The 23,551-nt window shown below is 40.7% G+C and overlaps 2 protein-coding genes across 7 annotated transcripts in view; one reads left to right on the top strand and one right to left on the bottom strand.

The window, feature by feature from the left end:
- GRIN3A (glutamate ionotropic receptor NMDA type subunit 3A) overlaps nucleotides 1-20,146 on the top strand; it is a 179,848-nt gene extending 159,702 nt beyond the window's left edge. The window contains exons 7-9 of the mRNA XM_004048377.5: nucleotides 4,514-4,678; nucleotides 6,029-6,105; nucleotides 10,376-20,146. Coding sequence (XP_004048425.4) covers nucleotides 4,514-4,678; nucleotides 6,029-6,105; nucleotides 10,376-10,715 — 582 coding nt within the window. The 3' untranslated portion in view covers nucleotides 10,716-20,146. The remainder of the gene's footprint in view (nucleotides 1-4,513; nucleotides 4,679-6,028; nucleotides 6,106-10,375) is intronic.
- A 376-nt stretch (nucleotides 20,147-20,522) lies between these two features.
- Nucleotides 20,523-23,551, bottom strand: part of RNF20 (ring finger protein 20) — a 78,225-nt gene continuing 75,196 nt past the window's right edge. For all 6 annotated transcript variants that reach the window (XM_063696627.1, XM_063696628.1, XM_004048376.5 and 3 more), the window contains 4 exons: nucleotides 22,938-23,063; nucleotides 22,634-22,774; nucleotides 21,854-21,955; nucleotides 20,523-21,619 (listed from right to left, as the gene is read on the bottom strand). In XM_063696627.1, coding sequence (XP_063552697.1) covers nucleotides 21,443-21,619; nucleotides 21,854-21,955; nucleotides 22,634-22,774; nucleotides 22,938-23,063 — 546 coding nt within the window. In that variant the 3' untranslated portion in view covers nucleotides 20,523-21,442. The remainder of the gene's footprint in view (nucleotides 21,620-21,853; nucleotides 21,956-22,633; nucleotides 22,775-22,937; nucleotides 23,064-23,551) is intronic.

The raw sequence follows: 23,551 nt of genomic DNA, 5'->3' as shown, positions 1-23,551 counted from the left end.
CAAAAAAATCCAATCAAATCAATCAATCCTGTGACAGCCTTCTCTCCCTGGCCCTTGAGTCTCTGGAAGTGTGTGGCTATGAGCTAGCAAATGAAGCTGCAGCTGAAGCAATGGGATAAAGGGGGAAAAAACAACAACCTCAAAACATAAGTTTGTTTGCATTCTTTTTGCATTCATTTACATGGCTCTTGACAGCATGAGACTGGACTTCTGCTTGCATTTCTGAATGTGCTACCACTCAAGTCACTTGCAGCTGCAATTATCATTTTGTCTGCATCACCTGAGTGTATTTTAAATATTTGATATTGAATATTCATAACTCCTTCTTTTCTTCCTCTGACCAATAATGAGTATCAAGTTGAGCAGTTTTTTACTAGAAAGAAAGTTTTCACTTGATAATATGGGGAAGATGCACATATGCATAGCACATTTAAACAATGTGATCCTAGGGGAGGAACCGCTGAATTACAAAGGCAGCTGTATGTCTTGTCACTCAGACTCAGACACAATTGAAACATTTTCTCTGGTGTTCACAGGCAGATGATAGTGGATTTTCCACTCCAATGTGAGTTTTAAGTAAAAAATGGTGATAGTTGTTATAGCGAATAGTGAGGATTCAACTAGAAAAGGATACCTATAAATGGCGATTGTTTCAGAAGCATTGCAGGCTTTGGCATCAGACAGTCCTGGATCCGCAGCCTGGATCCCGACTTAGTAGCTTGCATGATCTTGGGTAAGTAAGGTTATTAACCCCTATGAACCTCTGCTTTCTCAAATGTGAAATAAGGATAATAACACTTAACTTACAGGGTAATTATAAGATCATAATACAGGTATATTTTATCTGGCATATGTATTAAATGCCAAATTTAAAAACAATACTTCTGTTAGTCTATCAGCATGTGGGTATAAACAACAGAAGTTTAAAGAAAAAAATGTATAATATAAACAATACGGCCTATTTGTTATTGAGGTACTAAGAGAAAAATAAGACTAATCATTGTTATGCACAAGGAAACAGAGGGAGTCATGTCCATAAAGGCAAGATGACTCACTGCAAGTTACATCTTTCCTCCTCATCTTGGCAGTGTCTTATAAAAAAGCAGGGCCCATCTGCTCAGAGTTTAACTGAATGTTTGATGATGTTACAGTCCAAACTAAATTCCCCCAGTCTGTTCTTAATCCACAGCAATAACTCACTGAATCCTTCATATTATAGCCATATCCTGTACACATTAAAATAGGTCTAGGTCAAGGACTATTTTCAGACACATTTGTATGTACTTTCTGCATGTCAGGTTTACATAACTAGTCACCATTTGCACACAGAGATGTCCCAGGAAAATCCCTAGTACCTCTGAAGCCCTTGGGGTCCAATGTGCTTCCCTACCAAACCCTTTCCCAGACCAGCATTCCTTGTTTCGTAGGGCTGGGCTTCGGCCTGCATTCCCAAGTCATCTGCCCAATTTTCCTGCCTTGTGCCAGTCTCCGAGCCCCTGCTCAGCTCTAGTCTTTTCTTTTCTAGGGACCCTAACACTGGTCTTTGATTCACAGCCTGCAGTACTGGCATGGAGGGAAAGAGATTTCCTGAGCTAGGCTCCAACACAGCCTGAAATCTCCGACCTTTTCTTCTGAGTCCTGACCCCCAGATAGACTTCCCTATGCACCCTATGGCTGAATCATGCCTGGCCGGCTGTTTCTCCAGCATAGAGGTGGAGAGAGGTGGGGAGAATGAAAGGAAAACCTTTAAAGAGAATGGGAGGATCATTCACATCAGACAAATGAGTCAGTGAAAACTGTGGGCTCTGAAAACAGACGGCATGGGTTTGAATCCCAGCTCTAACCTTCACGAGCTATGTGACCTTGGACAAGTTATTGAACTTCTTTGTTGCTCAGTTTCTTCACTTATAAAATGGAGATTATACCAGTATTTACCTTATAAATTGTCATAAAGATAAGGCAAGTTGCTACACTGATAAAGTGCTCAGAATTGTGCCTTACACATATTCAATGCTAAATAATTATAAATGATAATGATGACCAAAAGCTTCCAGCAAAGGGATAACACCCAGGCTCCTTAGTACGGCATCTGAGGATTTGCCTAGTATGGCCCTGTTTCTCTCTCACTGCATATCTTTGTCCATGTGTGCCATTATAACAAAATACCCGAGACTGGGTACTTTATAAAGAAGAGAAGTGTATTCCCCACAGTTCTGGAGGCTGGAAGTTCAAGATCAAAGCACCACCAAGTTTACTGTTTTAGTAAGGGCCCAGTCTCTGCTTCCAAGATGGCATCTTGTTGCTTGTCCTCCACAGGGGACAAATGATGTGTCCTCACATGGTGAAAGGCTGGAAGGGCAACAAAAGGTACTAGCTAGCTTCCTCAAGCCCTTTTATAAGGGCACTCACCCCTTCATAAGGGCTCTTAATACCAACCCTTGGAGTTTAGATTTAAACATATGAGTTGGAGAGGGACATATACATTCAAACTATGGCACTATTCATGCCTTGTATACTCTTCCTTCAGCCACAGCAGTCAGTTTCACAACACTATACCACTGTCCAGGAAAGTCATGTCTTTTTTCCTTTGTTTATGCTACCCTCAGGTTAGTATGTTCAGTTTCCCCACCCAACCTCCCCATCCTGCCTGTCTTATTCAAATGTTATCTCATGAACCAGCTTCCCCACAAATCCCAGGAAGCATGGATCAAATGTATCATGGCGGTATATGTTTGTTTTCTCCCAAGACTCAAGCTGTTTAAAAGGAAAGATATAACTCCCTTCTATCTCCATCCCATGATACACAGAAGAGTGCCTGGCACCTAGTATTAACTCAATATATTAAGTATTTTTACTTCTACAGGATTGACTCTTGTCATTGATGTCAATGGCTAAATAATGGCTGTTTTAGAGTACATGTCAGGGTTTTCTTAATCTACACAAATCACTTAGCAAAGTGCTGGCCACAGATATTTATTGTAACTACTATTGTTGCTCTAACTGCTGCTGTTTTGGTGTATAGCAGTAGAGCAGAAAGAGCCCAGGCTTTGGAGCTGAACAGAAATAGACTGAAAGACCAACTTTGCCACTTAAAAGCTGCAGTAACTCCACTTTCCTTAGTTATAAAATAGACGTTATATATCTATTTTAATGTAAAACACTTGGCAGAAAGTAAGCAACCAATAAATATCATTAGGTTCCTTCTCTTTCTCTTCTATGCCTTTTTTGTGGCTTGGCTCGGTTTACTACACTTCTCTGGTCTCACTTCCCTCCTCTGTAAATGAACTAGATGATTTCCATGTTCCCTACCAGATCCAAATTCCAAAGTTACTGAACTCACCATCTTTTTCCCCTTAAATCTACTCATTCTCTTCCCTGAGGGACGTTCTTTCCTTGATAGCTACCAGGTATATTAAATTGTTTCAATTCTCTATCTCTCTCTCTCTCAATCTCTAAGAGACCATAAGGTGGTCCAGACCCAGGGCCTTGGCACAACTCCAGGGGCCATTTGCACAGTGGATTAACATACGAATAGCGCCTGTCAACTGAAGAATCATGAGCTTCATAAATTTGGCCAGGAGATCTTTAGTTCTCATAAAGGGTTGCAGCCAGCAGGCCAGCCATCCTGCAGAATGGGAAGCATAGCCTCAGCAGAAGCTGAGAGCAAGCACTTCAAGGGAGGGGTAAAAAGGGAACAGGAATTTATGCTGAGTGGGGTGGCTAAGTATAAGTATTGAGTAAGCTATAGGAGGAGTCATAAATATTTATGAAAAGAGATACATGCACATGTGCAGTTGAGCTTCATGCCTCTTCCTGGGCCCATGTTCAAAAAATGGTGGTGTTAGCATGACCCGAGGGTGGAGATTTTGGTCTTCTGATGTCCAAATGTGAAGCAGAGGACATGAAAACCCTCACTATGCATCCCCCACAAGTTGGCCAAAACCATCTGGAGATTGTGGTCAATTTTTAGGAAGGGTGCATTGGGAAACTGGTGAGCTGTCACACTGAAACTGCAAAGAGGGAGGGAGAATCTGGTTATGGCCTTAGATGATTAGCTAAAGGTGATAAAGCAATGAGTTATCGGTTTCTTGTTTTCCAGAGCTAGCTCTTGCTTACTTCTTAAGAAAGAATTATGGCTAAAGGTTAATAAGGAAGGGACAACTGAGGCATGACAGACCTCCCATCCAATCAAGGCCAGGAACTCAGTTTTTAAGGTTTCTTCGGGGTCCCCATGGACAAGACAAAGTTCGTTCAGTCGGTTGGAGGGCTTTTAATTTTATTTTTATTTCTCACCCTCTAGGCATTGGGTGCTCCTCGGCAGCCCTCAGTCCAACCCTGGCTGAATTTCTTTCATGACGTATAATGAAGGTCACAGAACACACAGGGAGAAATAGTCTCCAGCTTTCCTTGAGTCCAGAAAAAATGAATATCCATCTGAAAACCAAAGAGTACACAAGCATTGGGCCAGGTATATCATTGTATTCACAGCCTTTTCTTTCCTGTTCTGTCACAGACTTTGCAAATGGGCATCAAACACTTCTCTGGACTCTTTGTGCTGCTGTGCATTGGATTTGGTCTGTCCATTTTGACCACCATTGGTGAGCACATAGTATACAGGCTGCTGCTACCACGAATCAAAAACAAATCCAAGCTGCAATACTGGCTCCACACCAGCCAGGTGAGTGCCACAGGTGTCTTGCTCCAATATTAAACTGTAGAATTCCTAGTGATGGGAGGATCCAGAGCCCTATGTCAGACTACTAAGTTATGTTACCACAATAACAAGGGTGGGGTAGGCACTCTCATTAGAGCAGAAGGAATTCTCTCTATCCCATTAATTCACTTTTCCCTTAAATTAAGGCATCCCACAGTGCTCCTTCCTTTCCTATAACCCTCCACTGTTGTTCATAATAGAAGAAATAGAACTTTTTAAACCAGGTTTCACTTAATAGTGACAGTCTGAAAAGATGGTGTGAAAGATTTATTTCCTAGGTTCTTTTCTTGCCAAAATTGAAACCTATTACGTGAGTTTAAAGTCCCTGGTCCCCTTTAAGTGACCCCACTTGCCCCTGTTCTCTCTGCTTTTTCCCTGGTCCAGAGAGGTTTGAGACCCACTGGGGTCAAGGCCAAGCTTCACAAGGCCACAGTTCTCTCCTGTTACCTAGACATCAACACACTGATTTACAGGGAGAACTCAAACTGTCAAGCAGACTGGTGACTCAAGCACACTCATTTGCACATCTCTCCCTGAATGAAACTGGCATGGAGACCCAAAATATAGTCAGAAGGCTTCATAATGATGGAAGAACTCTAACAAAGGGAGTGGTTTCACTTGACCACAGCAAGGCTGGATGAGCCATCCTGGCCTCTCCTGTGGTGAGACCACCTCCTGCCCTCCAGTGTACCATGGATTACCTCCCAGCAGGGAGGCTGTCACTTCTGCATTTACCCTATTCATGTATTCATATACCCTCATACTAAACTCCTCACTTTGGTAACACTTTTTTTTTTTTTTCTAGATAGGTTACTATCATTGGTTTGGTTACAGTTGAACCCTGTTCTTCCTACTTTTATCCTGGGAAGTATCTGGTCTTCTAGGAGAACTCCGCAGATCTTCCTTATTGTATGCTAATATGATTAACTTAATTCTCAAGAGTCCTCCTTCCCTTCTTTGTTTTTGTTGTCAATAATTGTATACTTTTTACTCATCTTTAGCAATTATTGAAGGCCTTTTGCTACACATTAGTTATGATTGTGCCTCCTTATATCACATACCATTTTATAATACTGAGCTTTCCATCAGAACACTTTTTTGTTTCTCCAGGTGGAATAATAACCTCTAATTAGAATTTTTGTTCTCTTGAGATTTGAGGCTGAATGTTGATCTATTTTTAGGCATTTCTGGAATTTGTTTAAAGAGGTCAAGGTTTGTAACGACTACATATACTGTTACATCTCAAGTGGTTCTTTGTTCCCTGACCTATGTGTTTCTCATAATTTCTACCTGCGAATCTGTTTTCTCCATCAGAGATTACACAGAGCAATAAATACATCATTTGTAGAGGAAAAGCAGCAGCATTTCAAGACCAAACGTGTGGAAAAGAGGTAAGAAGGGGCCAATGGCAACTGTCTGTATATTTGTAAAATAATCTTTAGAGATCTAACTGTATAATTATTCAGATCAAATCAGGGCAATTTATCAAAAGAATCAGTATAAATAGAGGGAAATAAAACATAAAATAAAAAATGTATATGGACACTAAAATGCAGTGTACACAATATACTGTCATGGTTAGAAGTGTAGTCATGGACTCTAGGATCAACCCTGGATCCAAATCCTGTCTCCAAGACTTATGATATGTGTTACTTTGTGTAAGTCACTTATTTAATCTCTCTGCACCTCAAGTTCCTCATTTGTAAAGTAGAGATAAAAACAGTACCTAATTCCTAGAGTTGTTATAAAGATTAAATAAGATCATACATGTACATCTCTGAATGAGAGGAAATGCCTAATAAATATTAGCTATTATTATGTACAAAATACATGTAAGAATTAATGAATACCGCAGGCAATTAATTCCATGTTTTACTGTCTTTTTGGCATATTTCCACTCCCTACTCCTTTCTAGCATTCCTAGGAACAGAGTATTGGAAATACAAAACAGGCATGTCATGCCTAATTCATTTCCTGGCACTTTTCTACAAACTCCCTAGCAAAGAGCATCTTATTAATAGGAAATAACAAACATTAAATGCATTAATGACATCTGAAAATCGAAGCTCTTCACTCTCACCACACCAGGCTGTGGATGACCGTTCCCTATTTCATGGTGACTAAAGATGTCAGAAGCACTTGGGTCTGGTTCCTGGCTAGTCTCTGCTGCCTGCTGCCTAAGGCAACCCTACTGATTCTTTCGTACGCCCAGAGGCCTCAGATGAGGGCACACCTCTCATCATAACAGAAGAAAAAGGGATGGAAAACAGGATTCTTTTTGTTTGTATCTCCTCTGGGACTGCTGCAGTCCCCTTCTATGCAGTCTCCATCTAGCTTGTCGGAATCATTTCCTTTATCTCTTGAAGTATCTCTTTCCAGTCAATGAGCACTCTCCCCACCTCTCTCAGTCTGTGGTATTCCTGCATCATATTGCAAGTCTGTTAGTGACAAGCTGTATACTAGTCCAGTCACAGCTGTTCCATGACATGTTACATCTATTTTTTCTATTTTTAACATAAATTTTTAATAACAGTAACACAAGAAGACATAGCAGCAAATGTATCATCTTACAATGAAAAAATATTTGTTTTCCAGCTATAATAGAAACAGGAAGCCCAATGATCCCATCTCCAACTGTGATATGATTCATATTCACATCTTTCTCACATAAATTGAAAACCATTTGTGTCTTTTGATGCAACTTACCCAGTTTTCTTGGCAGACTCCCTTCCTGAACCCCTTATTTTGAGGATCTAAGGAGAACAGGTGTTCATGGATTAGCTTGGGCTCACATTTCCTGTGCCTACTTCTATACAACCCAACATTAGCAACCTGTCAAACACAATGAGTGTTTGGCGTACCATAGCCGTCATGTCTCTTTGGAATAGTCCAGTGGAGTATTGAACCTCAGTGTTACATAATTGCTCCAGGGAAGCCTATTTTACCCATTTTTAGTGTTAAATACAGCTCACTCACTGCTCACGTTAACACTCTAAGACTGACGAAGGCTTGAATCAAAGCAAAGCCTAAATGTTATCGAGGCTAGGAGTATAACACCAGCCTTGGGTTATTTTTTCCAAGTAGACACTGAGTCTCACACTCAGCATTTTGTCACCTTGCACTCATAGGTACCCACATCAAATATCAGACGCCTGGTGATACTAGCAACTAGAATTTGGCACAAAGTCCAGCATTTGTTTATTCTTCTATATTATATTACCAGATAGATATACAAAGCTCTGGAGAAGACCAGTCCAGCTATCTTTACTTACCTTATCACTGTGGCTGTCTAGACAGTCGAAGAAAATGTGTAGATGCTCTACTCTCAGGTTTTCCCTGCTATGAACCATTGTAGGGCATTAGAATGCTCTCCCTCTCTTCTCTTGGAAGTATATCTATGCAAATGCTCATGCATGCTACAACTTGACATCCCTCCTCTGTGCTCCATATTTACTGAACAAATAAAAGAGCAAATAGATAAATGAATGAATTATTAACATGGGTTTGAGGAAATGCTTGGAGAAATTTTGGGCCATGATATGGAAGTAGGTATCGTCCCTTTTTCATTTAATGCAAAGAAAATAAGGTACATATTGCAAGAGATGATTTATATATAGCCCTGGGTTTATTCAACATGTGATTTCACATAAGGTTTTGGTCTATCTTTCATCTCACTGGGTTCCCAATCAATACACGCCACCCCTGTTTTCCCTTTCCTCTCACCCCAAGACACACAAAAATTACAAACTACATAACAGCACAACCAAGATTACTTTAAGATTATTCAAATTCAATAGGAAAAGATTTGAAGAAAAAAATTAAAGGGAATTATAAAGCTAGAAGGAAAATCACATCTCCTCTCTGACTCAGGTCTAAAGCCAACGGAGCTATAAGTGGGTTCATTACAGAACTTTTACCCAGCCCAGGATACAAGAAAACTGAGCTCTGGTACCCTCTGCTCATTTATATAAAACTTAGACTACGAGGCATGTTAAAGAACCACAGGGTGGTTTGGAGTGTGTGTTTCAATGGCTTGGGTCATGTATAATTTGGTCTTTGCTATGTGATAAATCATCCCAATACTTAATGTTTTAAACAACAGCAAGTTGCTTACTAATTCATGGATCAACTGTGCAGTTTGCTGATCTGAGCCAGACTTGGCTGAATTTGGCTGGGTTTGCTCATATGTCTGTAGCCAACTTTGGGGGATGGGGAAAGCAGCTAAGGGCTGTCTGGTCTATGATGGCCTCAGCTGGTCAACTGGGAAGCCTGAGGATTCGCTCCATATGGTCTACCATCATGCAGCAGGCCATTCTGGACTTGTTCACATTGCAGCAGCAGGGTTCCAAGAGAGTGGAAATGTGCAAGACTTCTTAAAAGTTTAGGCTTGGAACTGCCACTCTGATACGTCTGCCACTTTCTGTTGCCCAAAACAAGTTGTGAGAACACTCCTAACTGAAGCGGGGAGGAAAGCAGATTCAGCATAGGTACAAGCTGCAAAGTCACATTACAGAGGGCATAAATGAAAGGAGAAAAGAAGGTTTATGGCCACTTTTACATAAAGACTTTATTATTCTTCTCTTTCCCCTTCTCCTTCCAGATTGTCCCCTTCTCCTGGCAAGTAAGAGTCCAGGAAAAAAGTCAATTCAGTTACATGAATGGGAACAAAAACACAATGGCTTGGTAGGGTGTTTCTATTCAGTTTTGTCCTGTGGTAGATTGCAAAAGTTGTCATAACCCTCTTACTCCTCCTCCTGCTTCTTCTCCTATGGTGGAAAAAATCAGCAGCTATGCTGCTTAGGGCTCTAATCCATTCTTGTAGTGAGAAACTCTCCTTATCTCATAAGTATCAAAGTGTATTTCAGAAACAGGATCAGCCTTCCCCTGTGACTATTTGGCAATAATTCTCATGCTGTCTATAGCCATCTCTCCATGATGGTAGTAGGTGATACGATGCAAGCCTAAAACAGGATTGCAAATTGCTTTCCATATGACTTTCATTATCCCAGCAAGAAACTGAGGGCTTTCTCGGGATTTTTTTAAGCATCGGACCTGACCTGTCATTCTCAAATCACATAAAAATCATCCCTATAGTAAGAAACACTTTGCTGAGACCTGTGGCTTATATGCTTTTTTTCTCCCCAAAATCAAGTAGTAAACATCAGGATGGTCCTGTGAGACTAAGGATGAGCCATGTTATGAGATCTGTCAGCAGGCTGATGCTCAGAACCCAACAAGTGAATAAATAGATTTTGCTTTTATTAAAGCATCATCTTTCAAATCATCAAATGTTTCAAGGTGCGGCTAGTTTCTGAGCTTCCCTTGCAGAAAGGAAATTAAAAGCCACCTGAGGTTGTTCGCAAAAAAAAAAAAAAAAAAAAAAAAAAAAAAAAAAAAAAATGTGCCATACCCTGTCCTATCATCCCTTCAAATGATATCCAATTCCAGTTTCAGAGCAGCATGGGACCTGAACTTTTGTATGTTCATGACTCTTTATTGCCCCATGACACCCTAGCAGGTAGTCTGTCCATGGCTTTGTTACTTCATCTCTAAATGCACACCCAGCTCCATATTATTGACACAGGAAATGGCTAACAGATGAAGACAGCACCTTGAGAGCTGCAGAATGGAAAGTAAATATAAAATTTCTCTGTTTCCTAGGTCTAATGTGGGACCCCGTCAGCTCACCATATGGAATACTTCCAATCTGTGTCATGACAACCGACGAAAATACAACTTTAGTGATGAGGAAGGACAAAACCAGCTGGGCATCCGGATCCACCAGGACATCCCCCTCCCTCCAAGGAGAAGAGAGCTCCCTGCCTCGCTGACCACCAATGGGAAAGCAGACTCCCTAAATGTATCTCGGAACTCAGTGATGCAGGAACTCTCAGAGCTCGAGAAACAGATTCAGGTGATCCGTCAGGAGCTGCAGTTGGCTGTGAGCAGGAAAACGGAGCTGGAGGAGTATCAAAAGACAAGTCGGACTTGTGAGTCCTAGGTGACCACACTGCTTCCCTTTCTCAGTTCCTGACCTTCCTCTGAGCCCTTGAGACACTTTGTAATGCTCTTTTGTAACTATCGACAAAGGTGTGGGGAAGCTGAGGTCTAGGTCTTCTTAGAGGTCAAGTCTGCTCTCCCTCGCCTAAAGTGCAGCAGCAGCTCCTCTCAAGTTCACTCCCTAGGTCTCCAGGGTAGGAGTGTTTTTCTAGCAAGAATCTTAGTCAGGAGTAAGCTCTGTGTGAGAGATCTGTCAATAACCAGATAACCCCAGCTCCCGTTAACCTTTTCACCAGGTGCCACAGTAATATTTCTGGTTTTTAGCCCTTTCTCTGCACTACCAACAAGAGATAAAATTGTTACTCATACTTATGTCTTACTGGGTTGTTGGTTTTCATCATAACACAGAACGAGGTTATCTAGGGTTGTAGCTTTTGATACAACTCCCTGATCTAGATTCCTACATTCTGAATGGGGAGCAGGTAAGAGCAGAGCACCTCCCACTGGGGCTGGGGTATTTAAAAATAAACTCATTAGTATCATAAAGGTCAAGGATTGATTGGACCAGGCAAGAGCCATGTTTTTGAGAAGGTTCTGGATCTCTGACTCCATCCTGACTGTTTAGTAAGAGCATGCTTACACCCTACTGTGAAAGGGGGAGAGGATGTGGTAAGCAGGAACAGAAGACAGGCAGCAGAGGCATTAAAAATGCATATGCTTTCAGAACAAAAGCTCTGGGCCAGAAAGGCAATTTGGCTAAAAAATGAATAAGACTACTTCTAATGTAACTAAGCATCTCCACTATGGTGTGTGCCTTTTATAAAGGAAAAGAGAGAAAAAGGCAAAGCAAGGTTGTGGCCTTAGGTTGGACCTGGAATATCCCTTATTGCCTATAATGGAATATGTGACACTGTGGGTGAAATGTTCTACACACCACACACTAGGCCATTTTCAGATCAGCAGTCACCCATCGCTTAGCATAGAAATCCCAAAACCTCCAGCCTGGGAACACTACAAGCTTCGACCATTCAGGAATCTGCCCTGCACTTTGCATATATGTATAGAAAATCAAGTCAATCCCCCATCCTCACACCCACTCATCTCTGAGGAGCTATGAACTGGTTTTGGTCCCTCTAATGATCCTCCAGCCTCATCTAATGCCCCCCAAAGACTGATACAAGTAACCTCCCCTCTGCTTAGGTGCCACTTTCTCAGCATATCAAGTTTAGGCAGCAAGGGAAAGGAATACGGGTCAGTTCTCAAATGTCAATGTAGATAAGAGTCATCTAGTAGAGAACTCATCAGAGTGCGGATTGCGAAGACCCTTCTCCTGAGATTATGGGGTTGGGGGTGGAGGTCTGGAGGTGAGCTCAGAAACCTACTGTTAACCAACACCCCCAAGTGACTGACACAGGTGGTCTAAAAATTACTTTTCTAGAAACACCATTCTGGAAGTTTGGCTGCCCACAGGCAGGAGGAGAAGCATGAAGAGAAAACCTGTTTGAGAAGTTTTGTTTTGTTTTGTTTTTTAATAATTTTAGCACACATCTGCTGACTCTCCTTCAACATCCTCACCCCCACCCCTGGGCACCATTTAGGACAAGACTTCCTTATTTATCAATTACTTGATTTATCTTCTCAGGACTCATTGTTCCACCCCCAACCAATTTGAATGCCTATAATAAGTTCAGGAGCTGTGCCAAGCACTTTCCTCTTTTACAGCTGGAGATCACTGGAAAGGTGTCTCAGTCACAAAACTTCTCCCTCTACTACTGGATGAAATGTCTGCATTTCCACCAAAATCTACCCAGTCACCCAGGGAATAACAACTTAAGCTGTAGTTAGATAACACCTAGTGATTAATTGGCTGAGAAAACCCTGGAGTGGAGGGAGGCTCAGAGATACTGATACGGATGTGGGAGGGCTCTAAAGTTAGAGGTCACCAAATCCACAGATGAAACAGTTCAATAATGAGGAAACAGGTGAGCCCTGAAAACACAAAAGGACAATTCTGTGTTGAAACACCCCATCCCCTCACGTTCTCACCCCAGGCCCAGAAGTACGTTGCAACTGCCTTTGGAAGATTTTGCCCCTTAGCCATCCCACCCACTTGTACCAGCTAAGAATGCTGGAGACTCTGCCACCATGCTCTGCGTGCCCCTGAACATCTGTGCAGCCCGGAAGGCTGACGTACAGGTGTACCTCAATCCACATTACAGCCATGCTCCTAATGTACATGGACATTTTTGTAACTCAGCTCATATTCTGACTGTATTTGAGAAGCTGGCTGTTTAAGGGAACCCAGAAGTGAATTCTTTTGTAAAGTAAAGCACCCTTTTGTAATGCAATTAATTATCCCTTAATGTATCTGTTTTGTAAGTCTGAATTTTTGTATATCGGGTTTACCTTAAGCTTCTCCAGTGAGGCATTCTGAGCAGTGGTGATCACATGCCAGATCGCCCTGCCTATCCACAAAGTAGATGACCAATGCACGCTCCTCAAACATCTTTGGAGGAACTACCTGGCCAAAACACTGGCCAGGATGCAGCAAGCAGCAGCAGGGGCTGACAGCAGGCTTACTGCCATCAACATTGCTTGAAATGCCTCTATGTTCTGAATAAAGAAAAACCATAATTGCTTGTGGTGAAATGAAGCAGTCTTCATGTTAAGTAGCAATGGTTATTTTTATTGGTAGTAACTGAACAGTGTTTTGCAATTTGTGAAACAGTATATTGTGTTTTGTAAAATGATGTCATGAAATGGTGGGTCCTTGGAAACCTCCTTTCCGTTCAGCTCTGCCTCTGTTCTTTCAACTCCTTTGAGGCTCAAAAAAATCACAAAGATCAGAAGCCTTCAGATAGAGGGTGGTATTCTGGTAAAGAAGAAAGAGATAAGGGATGCTACCTTGCTTTTCTGGCACAGGAAGCACATGATAAAACATGCTCAGATGAGCTGGAACAGATATAGCTACCTGGTTCGTGTAAATAAGAATAATAAAGGCCCCAGAGTGTGTATGCTTCCAGGTGGAGGAGAAAGGGGAATCTCCCAAAATTTAAAAACAAATTGGAAGAATAACCAGGACAGCCAAGTGAGGCAGCCACAGGGACCCAAGCAGTCGAGGTCTTTAATGTGCCTGGAGATGACTCTCTGCTATTCATGAATCTTGCTATTGCACAAACCCTATCAAGAGCTGCTGCTTCCCTTCCAGCCAGAAAAGTGGTAAGCAGAGCAAGTGCCAAGTAGAACAGACCTTATCATCTGGGTAACAGACTTCTCAGTGTTGGTGCTGTGTCTGTTAGAGCCTTAGAGCAAGTTAAGCACTTCCTTGGTGTGGGTAAAGAATAAAGGGGAAAGAAACTACTTTAGAGCCTCTTTTTCTCCCAGCTCATATTTTTGATAGGAAAAACAGAAAACCCATCCAGTTCTTCAGAAATTGCTTTCTAGGCATTAATACTACTTTACTATCTATACTGTTTAGTTATTCCTTTCTTTACCCACCTAAACTATCCATCTAATCCAGGATTCCCTCACTTTTTTTTAGTTACTAATCATTTTATGAAAATAATGTATTTATAAGTATTTTCTTAAGGTTTGTGAAGAGTATTTGCATTGTGTCTTCATTTTAATGTGTTTGCAATCGCTCCGCTCCAGGAAGAACGGAAATGCTGTCTTGTGAGCATGAAGTGAACGGGCTGTTTTGCTCCAGCCACTTTTCTTGTACAACCACATGGATGGATTAGATGTCCTCAGGTCTTTTCCATCTTCAGTTTCTATGACTGTGGAATAAATGTTCAGATAGAAACTTCACTTTTGGATGTACTGCTGGCTTTGTCTTTGGGGATTCAAATGTTGACATGATACCAGTTCCTTCTTAACAGGAGACCCATTAATGCTATGATTTATGCTTATTTCCTTGCTATAGTCCAAAGAAGAAACACAAGATATGCTGAGAAATCTCAGAGCTCAGGCATCATGAAGTAGAACTGAAATGGCTTCATCTGAGATAGACATTCTAGGAAAAAGCACAAGTTCAGAGGTCTCTAAAATCCTGTACTGATCACCCTTATTAGTAATTCGACAAACATTTGCTAAACAGCTTCCATGTACGTGCCAAGTGCTGGAGACACAATAGTGAAGAAGATAGGTATGGTCCCTAACTTATGACCTTTTTTTTTTTTTTTTTTTGAGACGGAGTCTTGCTCTGTCACCAGGCTGGAGTGCAGTGGCATGATCTTGGCTCACTGCAACCTCTGCCTCCCAGGTTCAAGTGATTCTCCTGCCTCAGCCTCCCATCCGAGTAACTGGGACTACAGGCGCCCGCCACCATGTCCGGCTAATTTTTTGTATTTTAGTAGAGACGGAGTTTCACCATGTTGGCCAGGATGGTATCGATCTCCTTACCTCGTGATCCACCCACCTCAGCCTCCCAAAGTGTGGGGATTACAGGCATGAGCCACCACACCCACCCTCAATCTGACGTTTTTACAACCTATAAACAGGTAATACTGTAACAACTAACATATATTGGGTACTTATTATAAACCATGATCTCATTTAATCTTAACAACCCCACAAGATAGGCACTATAGATGTAGTCTTAAGTAGGTAAATGAGACCTCCAGTTTACAGATAAAAAAACAAGAGTCAGAGAAACTATGTAACTTGCCCAAGGTTGCAGAACTAGTAATAGTAACAGAGATTAGTACAACCATACAGGATTCCGGTCACTGCCTCACAATTTTCTATTCTTCCTTGAATCCCCTTTTAGTCTTTCTGCCTTATTGCTTCTTTCCCATGCCTCGGCCTGGCCCCTAGCTCCACAGAACAGAGAGGGAAGCGGATATTGTAACTGCACCTTCATGGTCCATTTAACTCAACACTGTAATACCTATGTCTCATAAAAATAGCATTTCAGCATCTTTTCTTTCTGCTTTCTAGCCCAACCAAGAATTGATGCAAACACAGTTACAAATCAGCAGCAGCCCTGCGGTCCCAGACATACTGGCAGTTTCTGATAACCCAAGCAGTTTTAGCTGCAGGCAAATTTGCCTTCATGAATCTGCTAGCCTGCTGCCTTCTTCACACACATTCTTTCCGAAGAGAAACAATCAAATCTCATGAAAATGTAAATCCACTATAACTTAATTCAACTACCTACTTACCTAAGGATGCTTTTGCATTACTCAATCATTCATATTTTGGATGCCTATTTGTACCCAGGCATTGGGGCTAGTTGCTGGAAAACAGACAGATAAAAACAGCAGATTCTGATCCCATAGAGCTCAGTGTAATGAAAGGACACAAACTGACATTTTATGGTGTGTACTCTAATAAGGAAATGCACATCGGGTACTATTGGAGCAAAGAAAACACTGTGTGTATGTGTGCATGTGGGTGCAGGTGTGTGAGGTGAAGAGACTCGGTGGAGGGTAACAGGCAACTAAAGTAAAAGAAAGCATGTACGAAATTCCAGATTAGGGAAACCATGGCAATCAAGAAACTGGGACCTTCAAATCATTTAATATAACAGAAACACACAGCTTAAGGTGGATGACAAACTATATGAACTGGAAAGAGAAAAGCAGAGGCAAGATCACTTGTGCTAAATTGGATTTGTGTCCTGAAGACTACAGGAACCACTAAAGGATTTTAAGCTGAAGAGACAACTAGTAAAAGAACAGGATCCTCACCACCAGGTGGAGCTGGATGTCACTCACATGCATTTTAGTTGTAGGACAGTGAGCAGATAAAGTTAACTTTTTGAAGTTTTGGAATGAGTTGGCCATGACATCATTTACCAGGACAGGCAGACTAGAGACAGACAGACATCTATAAACATGTGTCTTAGATTTCAGGGAGGATGTCAGTGTTTTGTTTTGCTTTGTTTTTTTCCCTAGAAATAAGAAAATGTAGGTGGAAACGAAAGTTGATCTATCAATTTATTTGCTCAACAATTATAGAAGTTAGCATTTGCTGAGCATTTACTAGATGCCAGGCGCTGTGCTGAATGTCTCCTGTACGATGATTCATTTCATCCTCCATACAACCCTATGATGTAGTTATTATTTTATAGATGAAGAAACTGAAGCATAGAGACATGAAGTAACTTGCTAATAAGTAGCAGCGCCATATGCAGGCAAGTCGGACTTCATGAGAAATATATTTAACACAATGCCTGGAATCACAATAAGCACTCAGCAAATGCATATGATTGGGAGAGCAGGAAGAAATCTAAGATCCCTTGATTCAATTCTACTCTACGACAAGGTGCTAAAGGAACTCAGTGAATTCAGAAACAAAATGTAGTTCTAATCCAGGGCCTGGCAAAGAGTCTAGTTAGATTAGAATGATCAAGGATAAGTATAGTAGGTATATGTAAGTCTTTAGAAGACTTCAAAATGACTCAGAAAGTATTTTCACTTATTATCTACCTGATGACATGTACTCTATTAGTACAGGTCTCCGATTGGGATAAAAGAACAATGGAGTTCTCATAGTAGCATTTCAATCCTGTGGCTAACCTGAGTGGCCCTGGAACCTATTTCCTCACTTCTAAAATAAGGACATGGTCTGAGTTCCCTTTCAGCTCTAATATCCTCAGAGCATATTATTATTATATTAATGTGAACATAGCTTCCCTCAAAAAAAAAAAAAAGGTTAACTTACAATAAATGAAGCTTTTATGCAGGTTTCCGTAGCGTAGTGGTCATCACGTGTGCCTTGCAGTAAGTGAAGTCTCAGCTACATGAGACTCAGCAGTCTCATGGGCTGCCACTACAGAAGTGTTAGTTTTAGAATTCATAATAATTCCTTTTATTGCCACAAAATAAATTAAAACTGTAGTCATATATTTTTGGATAATACAAATTTGAAGGGTTACTTCGATATATGGGAAAAGATTGTTTCTACTTAGGGGGTGAAAAAAAGAAAGAGTAATAAGGTTTGAATCACACATTGGCCCAGTAAAGCAGACTTCTGAAGATCTGGCAGCAGAACCATGAAGCAGAATTAATTTAATCATGAAAAACTTTACTGACTACTATGTGCCTCTGCTAGATATTAGGGATTAGACTGTTAAGACATTGTCCTTTTCATGTCCTTTAGTAATTGTGAAGTAGGCTATAAGTAAGACCTTAATAGCTAACATTTGGAACAGACCAAACATGGGCAGGAATCCCAGAAGGTAAAGCTCATTCTTTCTGATAGGACAACTTTTAAGTATTTCCAAACTTTAAGATCTAGAAAATTTGTAAGTATTTCTATGCCATGGGTTTCCTATTGTGCAAACCCAATCCAACCTACACATAATCCACCATTTTTCTACTAATCTCAGTGTATCTGTCTTATCATCAGAAAAGCAGACTTCTGCAATAATGACTAATCAAAACTTTTCTGCAGATCCACTGGGACATGGGTTTATCTGGCAGTCCTCAGATAAATCTTCAAAGAACAATATGTAAAGGCATTCCACATCCTAGCAAATGACAATGGGAATAAAGATGAGAGCAGCATATGCTTCCGGCAAGTGTAAGCATCACCATCCTAGTAGGTTTAGAAGACTGATGATTATTTATTGTCTAGAATCTTCACAAAATCAAATCACAGTCATCACTCTAGTGGCATGTACATTAAACTATGTGCATCAAATTCCGGCCCTTGAAGAACAAGGAAGCCTACGGATCTGGACAGAGAAAAAGGAAAAGGAATTGCAATGGAACTTCATGTAAGAAAACAATTGCAGAAACAGCTCAATACCTTTGAAAAAGATCCCTATAGTAAGTAAGAAGGTAAGATCCAAGCCATGTAGTTATGCATGCCTCAGAGCACACCTGACTTTGGTCAAAGTCACTAAGAAATTTCCAAGGTAACAATGAAAGAAAGAAAAAAGAGAGAGAGAGACCATCCCTACAAAATCTGAAATGGTTTTTGTTTGTTTTTGAGACAGGGTCTCACTGTGTCACCCAGGCTGGAGTGCATGGCATAATCACAGCTCACAGCAGCCTTAACCTCCGGTGCTCAAGCTATCCTCCCGCTGCAGTCTCCCAAGTAGCTGGGACTACAGGTGTGCACCACCACAGCCAGCTAATTTTTGAAATTTTTTGTAGAGACGGGGTCTCCCTATGTTGCCTGGGCTGGTCTCAAACTCCTGGGCTCAAGCAATCCTCCTGTCTCAGCCTCCCAAACTGCTGGGATTATAGGCATGAGCCACTGCACCCAGCCTGAAGTGTTTTTAAGAAATGAGAAGCCTCTAGGACTTCTATAATAATCTTTGAAATTGGCATTTATAAGCATTACCTTAAAGAAACTACCCTTTAAAGTTCATATGGATCAAGGGCTGTGATTGCTAACTAGGATCCAAAAAAGCTATGAATAATGTACATACAATACAAATAAAATTTGGTATGCAGTTTGGGAGTATTCCTAAAGCGCATTCATTGACCTCTTCTGTAGTGAGAGAAGCCAACTGCCAAAAAATCACCATCATTTTTGGTTGTTATCTGAAAATGACTGTGAGAGCTCAACTTGTGTTGCCAGGACCTCAAGCCGGTTGGGATCAGGGGCTCCCTGCTCATCTCAACTAGAGGAACTTCCTCTAAATCCAACTTCCCATGAGGCTAGTGGTTTCCTCCACAACATTCCACAGGCCCTATGGTCCCCTGGTGCTGGGCAGCTGGCTTTCTCAGCCAATTGTCACAAACAGCCAACAGCCAAGCCCAAACCACCTGTTGACCAAGCAGTATATCTGCACCCAACCAACAAAGTTATGCTCAAGCTTACCCTATAAGAAGAGCAAGAAGCAAGGGGAAAGTGTCCTATTACTAAATGAAAACTCACTGTGTCCAGAAGCAGGAGCTAATCCTGTCATGATGGTTCTGTGGGGGTGGGGGTGTTTGCTGAGCAGGGGGATCAAGGGACCCATGACCTCTCTTGACGACCTAGTAAGATTCTCCAATTAGACTCATTGCTTAATTCATACCACATGACTTTGTGGAATTCAGTGCAAATCCTGCTGATTATAGCTAGTGACCACAAAAAGACACAGAATTTGCTCTTACCTGTCTTCTAGGACAGGTGGTGATCAAGAAGGATCCATTTTACACAACCCCTTGCCAGAGATTTATGAAACCTCTGGTTTGCTGGTTATTATAAAACATAATGCAGCTGGGCATGGTGGCTCACATCTGTAATCAAAACACTTTGGGAGGCCAAGGAAGGTGGATCACCTGAAGTCAGGAGTTTGAGACCAGCCTGGCCAACATGGTAAAACCCCATCTCTGCTAAAAATGCAAAAATTAGCTGGACATGGTGGTGAGCACCTGTAATCCCAGCTACTCGGGAGGCTGAGGCAGGAGAATTGCTTGGACCCAGGAGGCGGAGGTGGCAGTAAGCCAAGATTGTGCCACTGCACTCCAGCCTGGGTGACAAGAGCAAAACTCCATCTCAAAAAAAAAAAAAAAAAAAAAAAACCACCAGCACATAATGCAAGAACTCTCACCCTAAAGCTAGAGGCAGCAATATGCTCCCCCAAAAAACAAATTATAGTCTCTTACCCCACCTAATGAACTATGAAAGATAACTGAGTAGTCAAATAAATTAATCTTTTAGGTATAATTTCTCCATAGAATAGACTCAATAAAAGAATTGGGAGAAAAGTGCTTCAATTAAGCAAAGATCTAAATACTCTAAACAAGACCAACCTCTTAACCTGATTATTTCCATGCAAGAAAATTTAATTCTATAACAGCAGATATAAAATCAACTTGTAATAATAAAGACAAAAGTTTCAAAGAAAAACCATAAACACAAATGCAAACTGAATCCTGCTTTAATTCAAGCTTGTGGAGAACAAAGTCCTACAGAAACATTCCACAGAATTTTCTGGAAAAGAGGGATCACAACAACCCTGTAAAAAGGAGACTGAGAGTAATTCATAGCTCACCAAGTTCTCTCCGTATCAAATTTCCAGAACACCCACAAGATTTCTTCACCAGCTCAGTCCTGACTCAACCTCTTCAATCTTTATTTCATTAGAAGACAAAGGGTCATATTATTTAAAATTATTCTAGTCTCAAGAAATTTAAAGACTTGAAGTAGTAGAGCATTCAAAACTTAAATAACTTTAACAAGAAAGCCAGCTGATCTTAACGAGTTACTCTGCTAGTAAATGGGAAACAGACTGAATCATCCTAGACATAATTTCATTAGGGCTGCAAACCACCCAGGGGAGAAGTAGCACAATTATACCATTTTGTAATCCACATTCACAAGAAGTTTGCTACACAAATGAAGAAAACTTTGTGCCCATAGACAACTTATTTTTTAAAATATCACTCCCCAAAAGTAGCCATGTTTCCACTTTTGTTCCCTTTTCCACATCAAAAATACCAACTTGATTTCTTCAGGAGGAATGGACAATCCAAGTTTATACAGTGGGCTGGAAAAAGAAAACACTGAAAAGTCTAAAAGCACAAAATAAACAAAGCTAGGAGGGAAAACAGTAAGAGTTATTTGTTTCTAATTCATTCTGAAACCCAAGGCTTGTATTTACCAGTCCTTTCTGCAAAAGTCATCCAGCTATTGAAGAGGAGAGCCTGGAAGTAAAGTCTGGAGGAAAGGTAGTTGACTGATAAACTGTCCTACAGGTGACAGTCAAGGAGAGAAGAGGTAGAGGTTTGGTGGTTAATGAATAAGTTCCTGACTAAGCTCCTCTTCTTCTCTTGACTTAGATCAACCAATGTAGATTCGATGAAAATCATTGGCACCAAAAGCAGCATTACACTTGGGACATTTGCGCTGGCGGGTGTCATAGCGTGTCTTCACACACTCAAAGCAGAAGACGTGAAAACACTTAGTAAGAACAGCATCCTTTTTACGCATGTTACAGCACGGACAGGTCAAGCGTGCCTAAAAAGAAAAGATGTCAGAGTTTGAACAACCATGAAAGTTTATGATCCAAATGGCTCTCATATACTACACAACCAAGAAGAAAACCCACAAGGCACTAAAAAAAGAGCATCATTTCCCCCCAACCTCCAAAATAAACCATTCTCTGGTTACCATCATGCAAATTATTCTCCCAGTCTATTAGGCCACTTAAAGCTTTGACAAAAAACAAATCACTGAGGCATTTTTTCTAACCTTGTAATCCTTAATCTCTTCCATCAGAATCTCATCACACTTGGGTACATTGTCTGGTTTCTTTGTGGTCTCCAGCTTCCTGCGAAGTCTAGAGATGTCCTCCTGTGGCAGGATAGCATACCCATTAGACACACTTACCCAAATCTACCATTTTTGAGAAAAATAATAGACTTGAGTTTTCTGTTGTGAAAAGAGAGGACTTTCTATCCTTTTATGGTCAATTATCTTGTAGAAATGTAGAGAACTGCAAATGGCAGGATATTTTCTTTTGTTTCAGAAGAGGCAACCATAATTATATCCCCAAATTAGAATTGCATCTATTACCAATTCAGTCCTGTGAAAACACATCTAAGAGTTTAGAGGACAGTCTATTTTGTTTTATAGTAATTAGTTTTAAGCTGAAGGTAGAACGGTTTAAAATAATTCAGAGACTTACGGATAAAGACAGAAAGACATCATGAGAAACAGCTAGCATGACAAAAATAGAGACATTATACAAGAACTTGAAAATCCTCTACTGCTGCTATGCTGTTACTTCTTTAACAATTTACTAATTCATTAATTTAACAAATATTTATTTTGTGCCTACTAGGTACGAGGCACCATAAAAGAGTCTGAGGATATGGCAGTGAAGAAAACAGACTTACTCTCTTCCCTCAACAAACTTCCTCAAGTCTAGTAGGAAAGACATACATTGGACTAATGATTCTTTCATGATATGGGTCACTTCCGACCTCAGAAAACACCTAAAAGGTGACAAGAAAAGACAACTGCTTTTACCTGGGCTCGTTTGAAATTGAACATGTCCTTTTCTTTGGTAACACTGTTCTCCACGATCTCATCCTGAAAATCATGTAGCTTCTTCTGAGCCAACTCCAGTTGTGCTTTGAGGTCATCTGCAAGCTGGGCTGCCTCCATTGCCTATGTAGGATGTACAAATAAGTAACACCATTGTATCACCTATTATTCCCAGTGAGGAAAAATGTTAGCCCAAGTTGAAGGAATAAAGCGAACTTATAATCTCAACAGTGTTATACTTATTTGTTCCACTGAGACTAACCATCACTAGATTAATCAATCATACCTTGCGTTTATTCATCTCTAAGGCTTGGGTCCTAAGACCCAGCTCTTTCTCCCCTGTGCCAATGTTGCTCTGTAACAGATGCTCCTTCTCTTCCAGTTTCCTTACTACCTGTAGCTGGGCATCAACCTTTGAACAGAAAATCAGATTTTAACACAAATGAAAAGATTAAAAAAAGAAAAAAACTATTCTGTTAATCTATAAGCCCACAAAATACAATATGTTAGAAATCTCAAACTATTACTGATTTTGCCCATGAACCCTTCAAAATACGTCAAGACTGTGATAACTGAAAGCTTTACTTTTAATATAAAATATTGTGGAAGATTCAATAAGAGTCTGAAAAATGACTGAAAAGATTCTTTTCCAAATTGCCAAAAATAGAGAATGCATGCTAATGCTTAAAACCTGGCAATTCATATTATAACATATAAATTAGAACTCAAACAAAAGTCCAAGAGTATTTCCTTCAGAATGGCCAGACATTCCAAAAGAGTCTTTTTTGAAATTAATGCACAAAGTAGAATCAAACAATATTAAAGTGTAAAAAGTAAAATCACAAACACCCACCTCCTAACCTCACCCACAACTCATCCCAATATGTGGAGGTAACCATT

This window comes from Gorilla gorilla, chromosome 13 (assembly GCF_029281585.2).
Source record: "Gorilla gorilla gorilla isolate KB3781 chromosome 13, NHGRI_mGorGor1-v2.1_pri, whole genome shotgun sequence".
Taxonomy (NCBI): domain Eukaryota; kingdom Metazoa; phylum Chordata; class Mammalia; order Primates; family Hominidae; genus Gorilla; species Gorilla gorilla.
The sequence above is the reverse complement of the archived record's forward strand: the minus strand, read 5'-3'. Positions and strand labels throughout refer to the sequence as shown.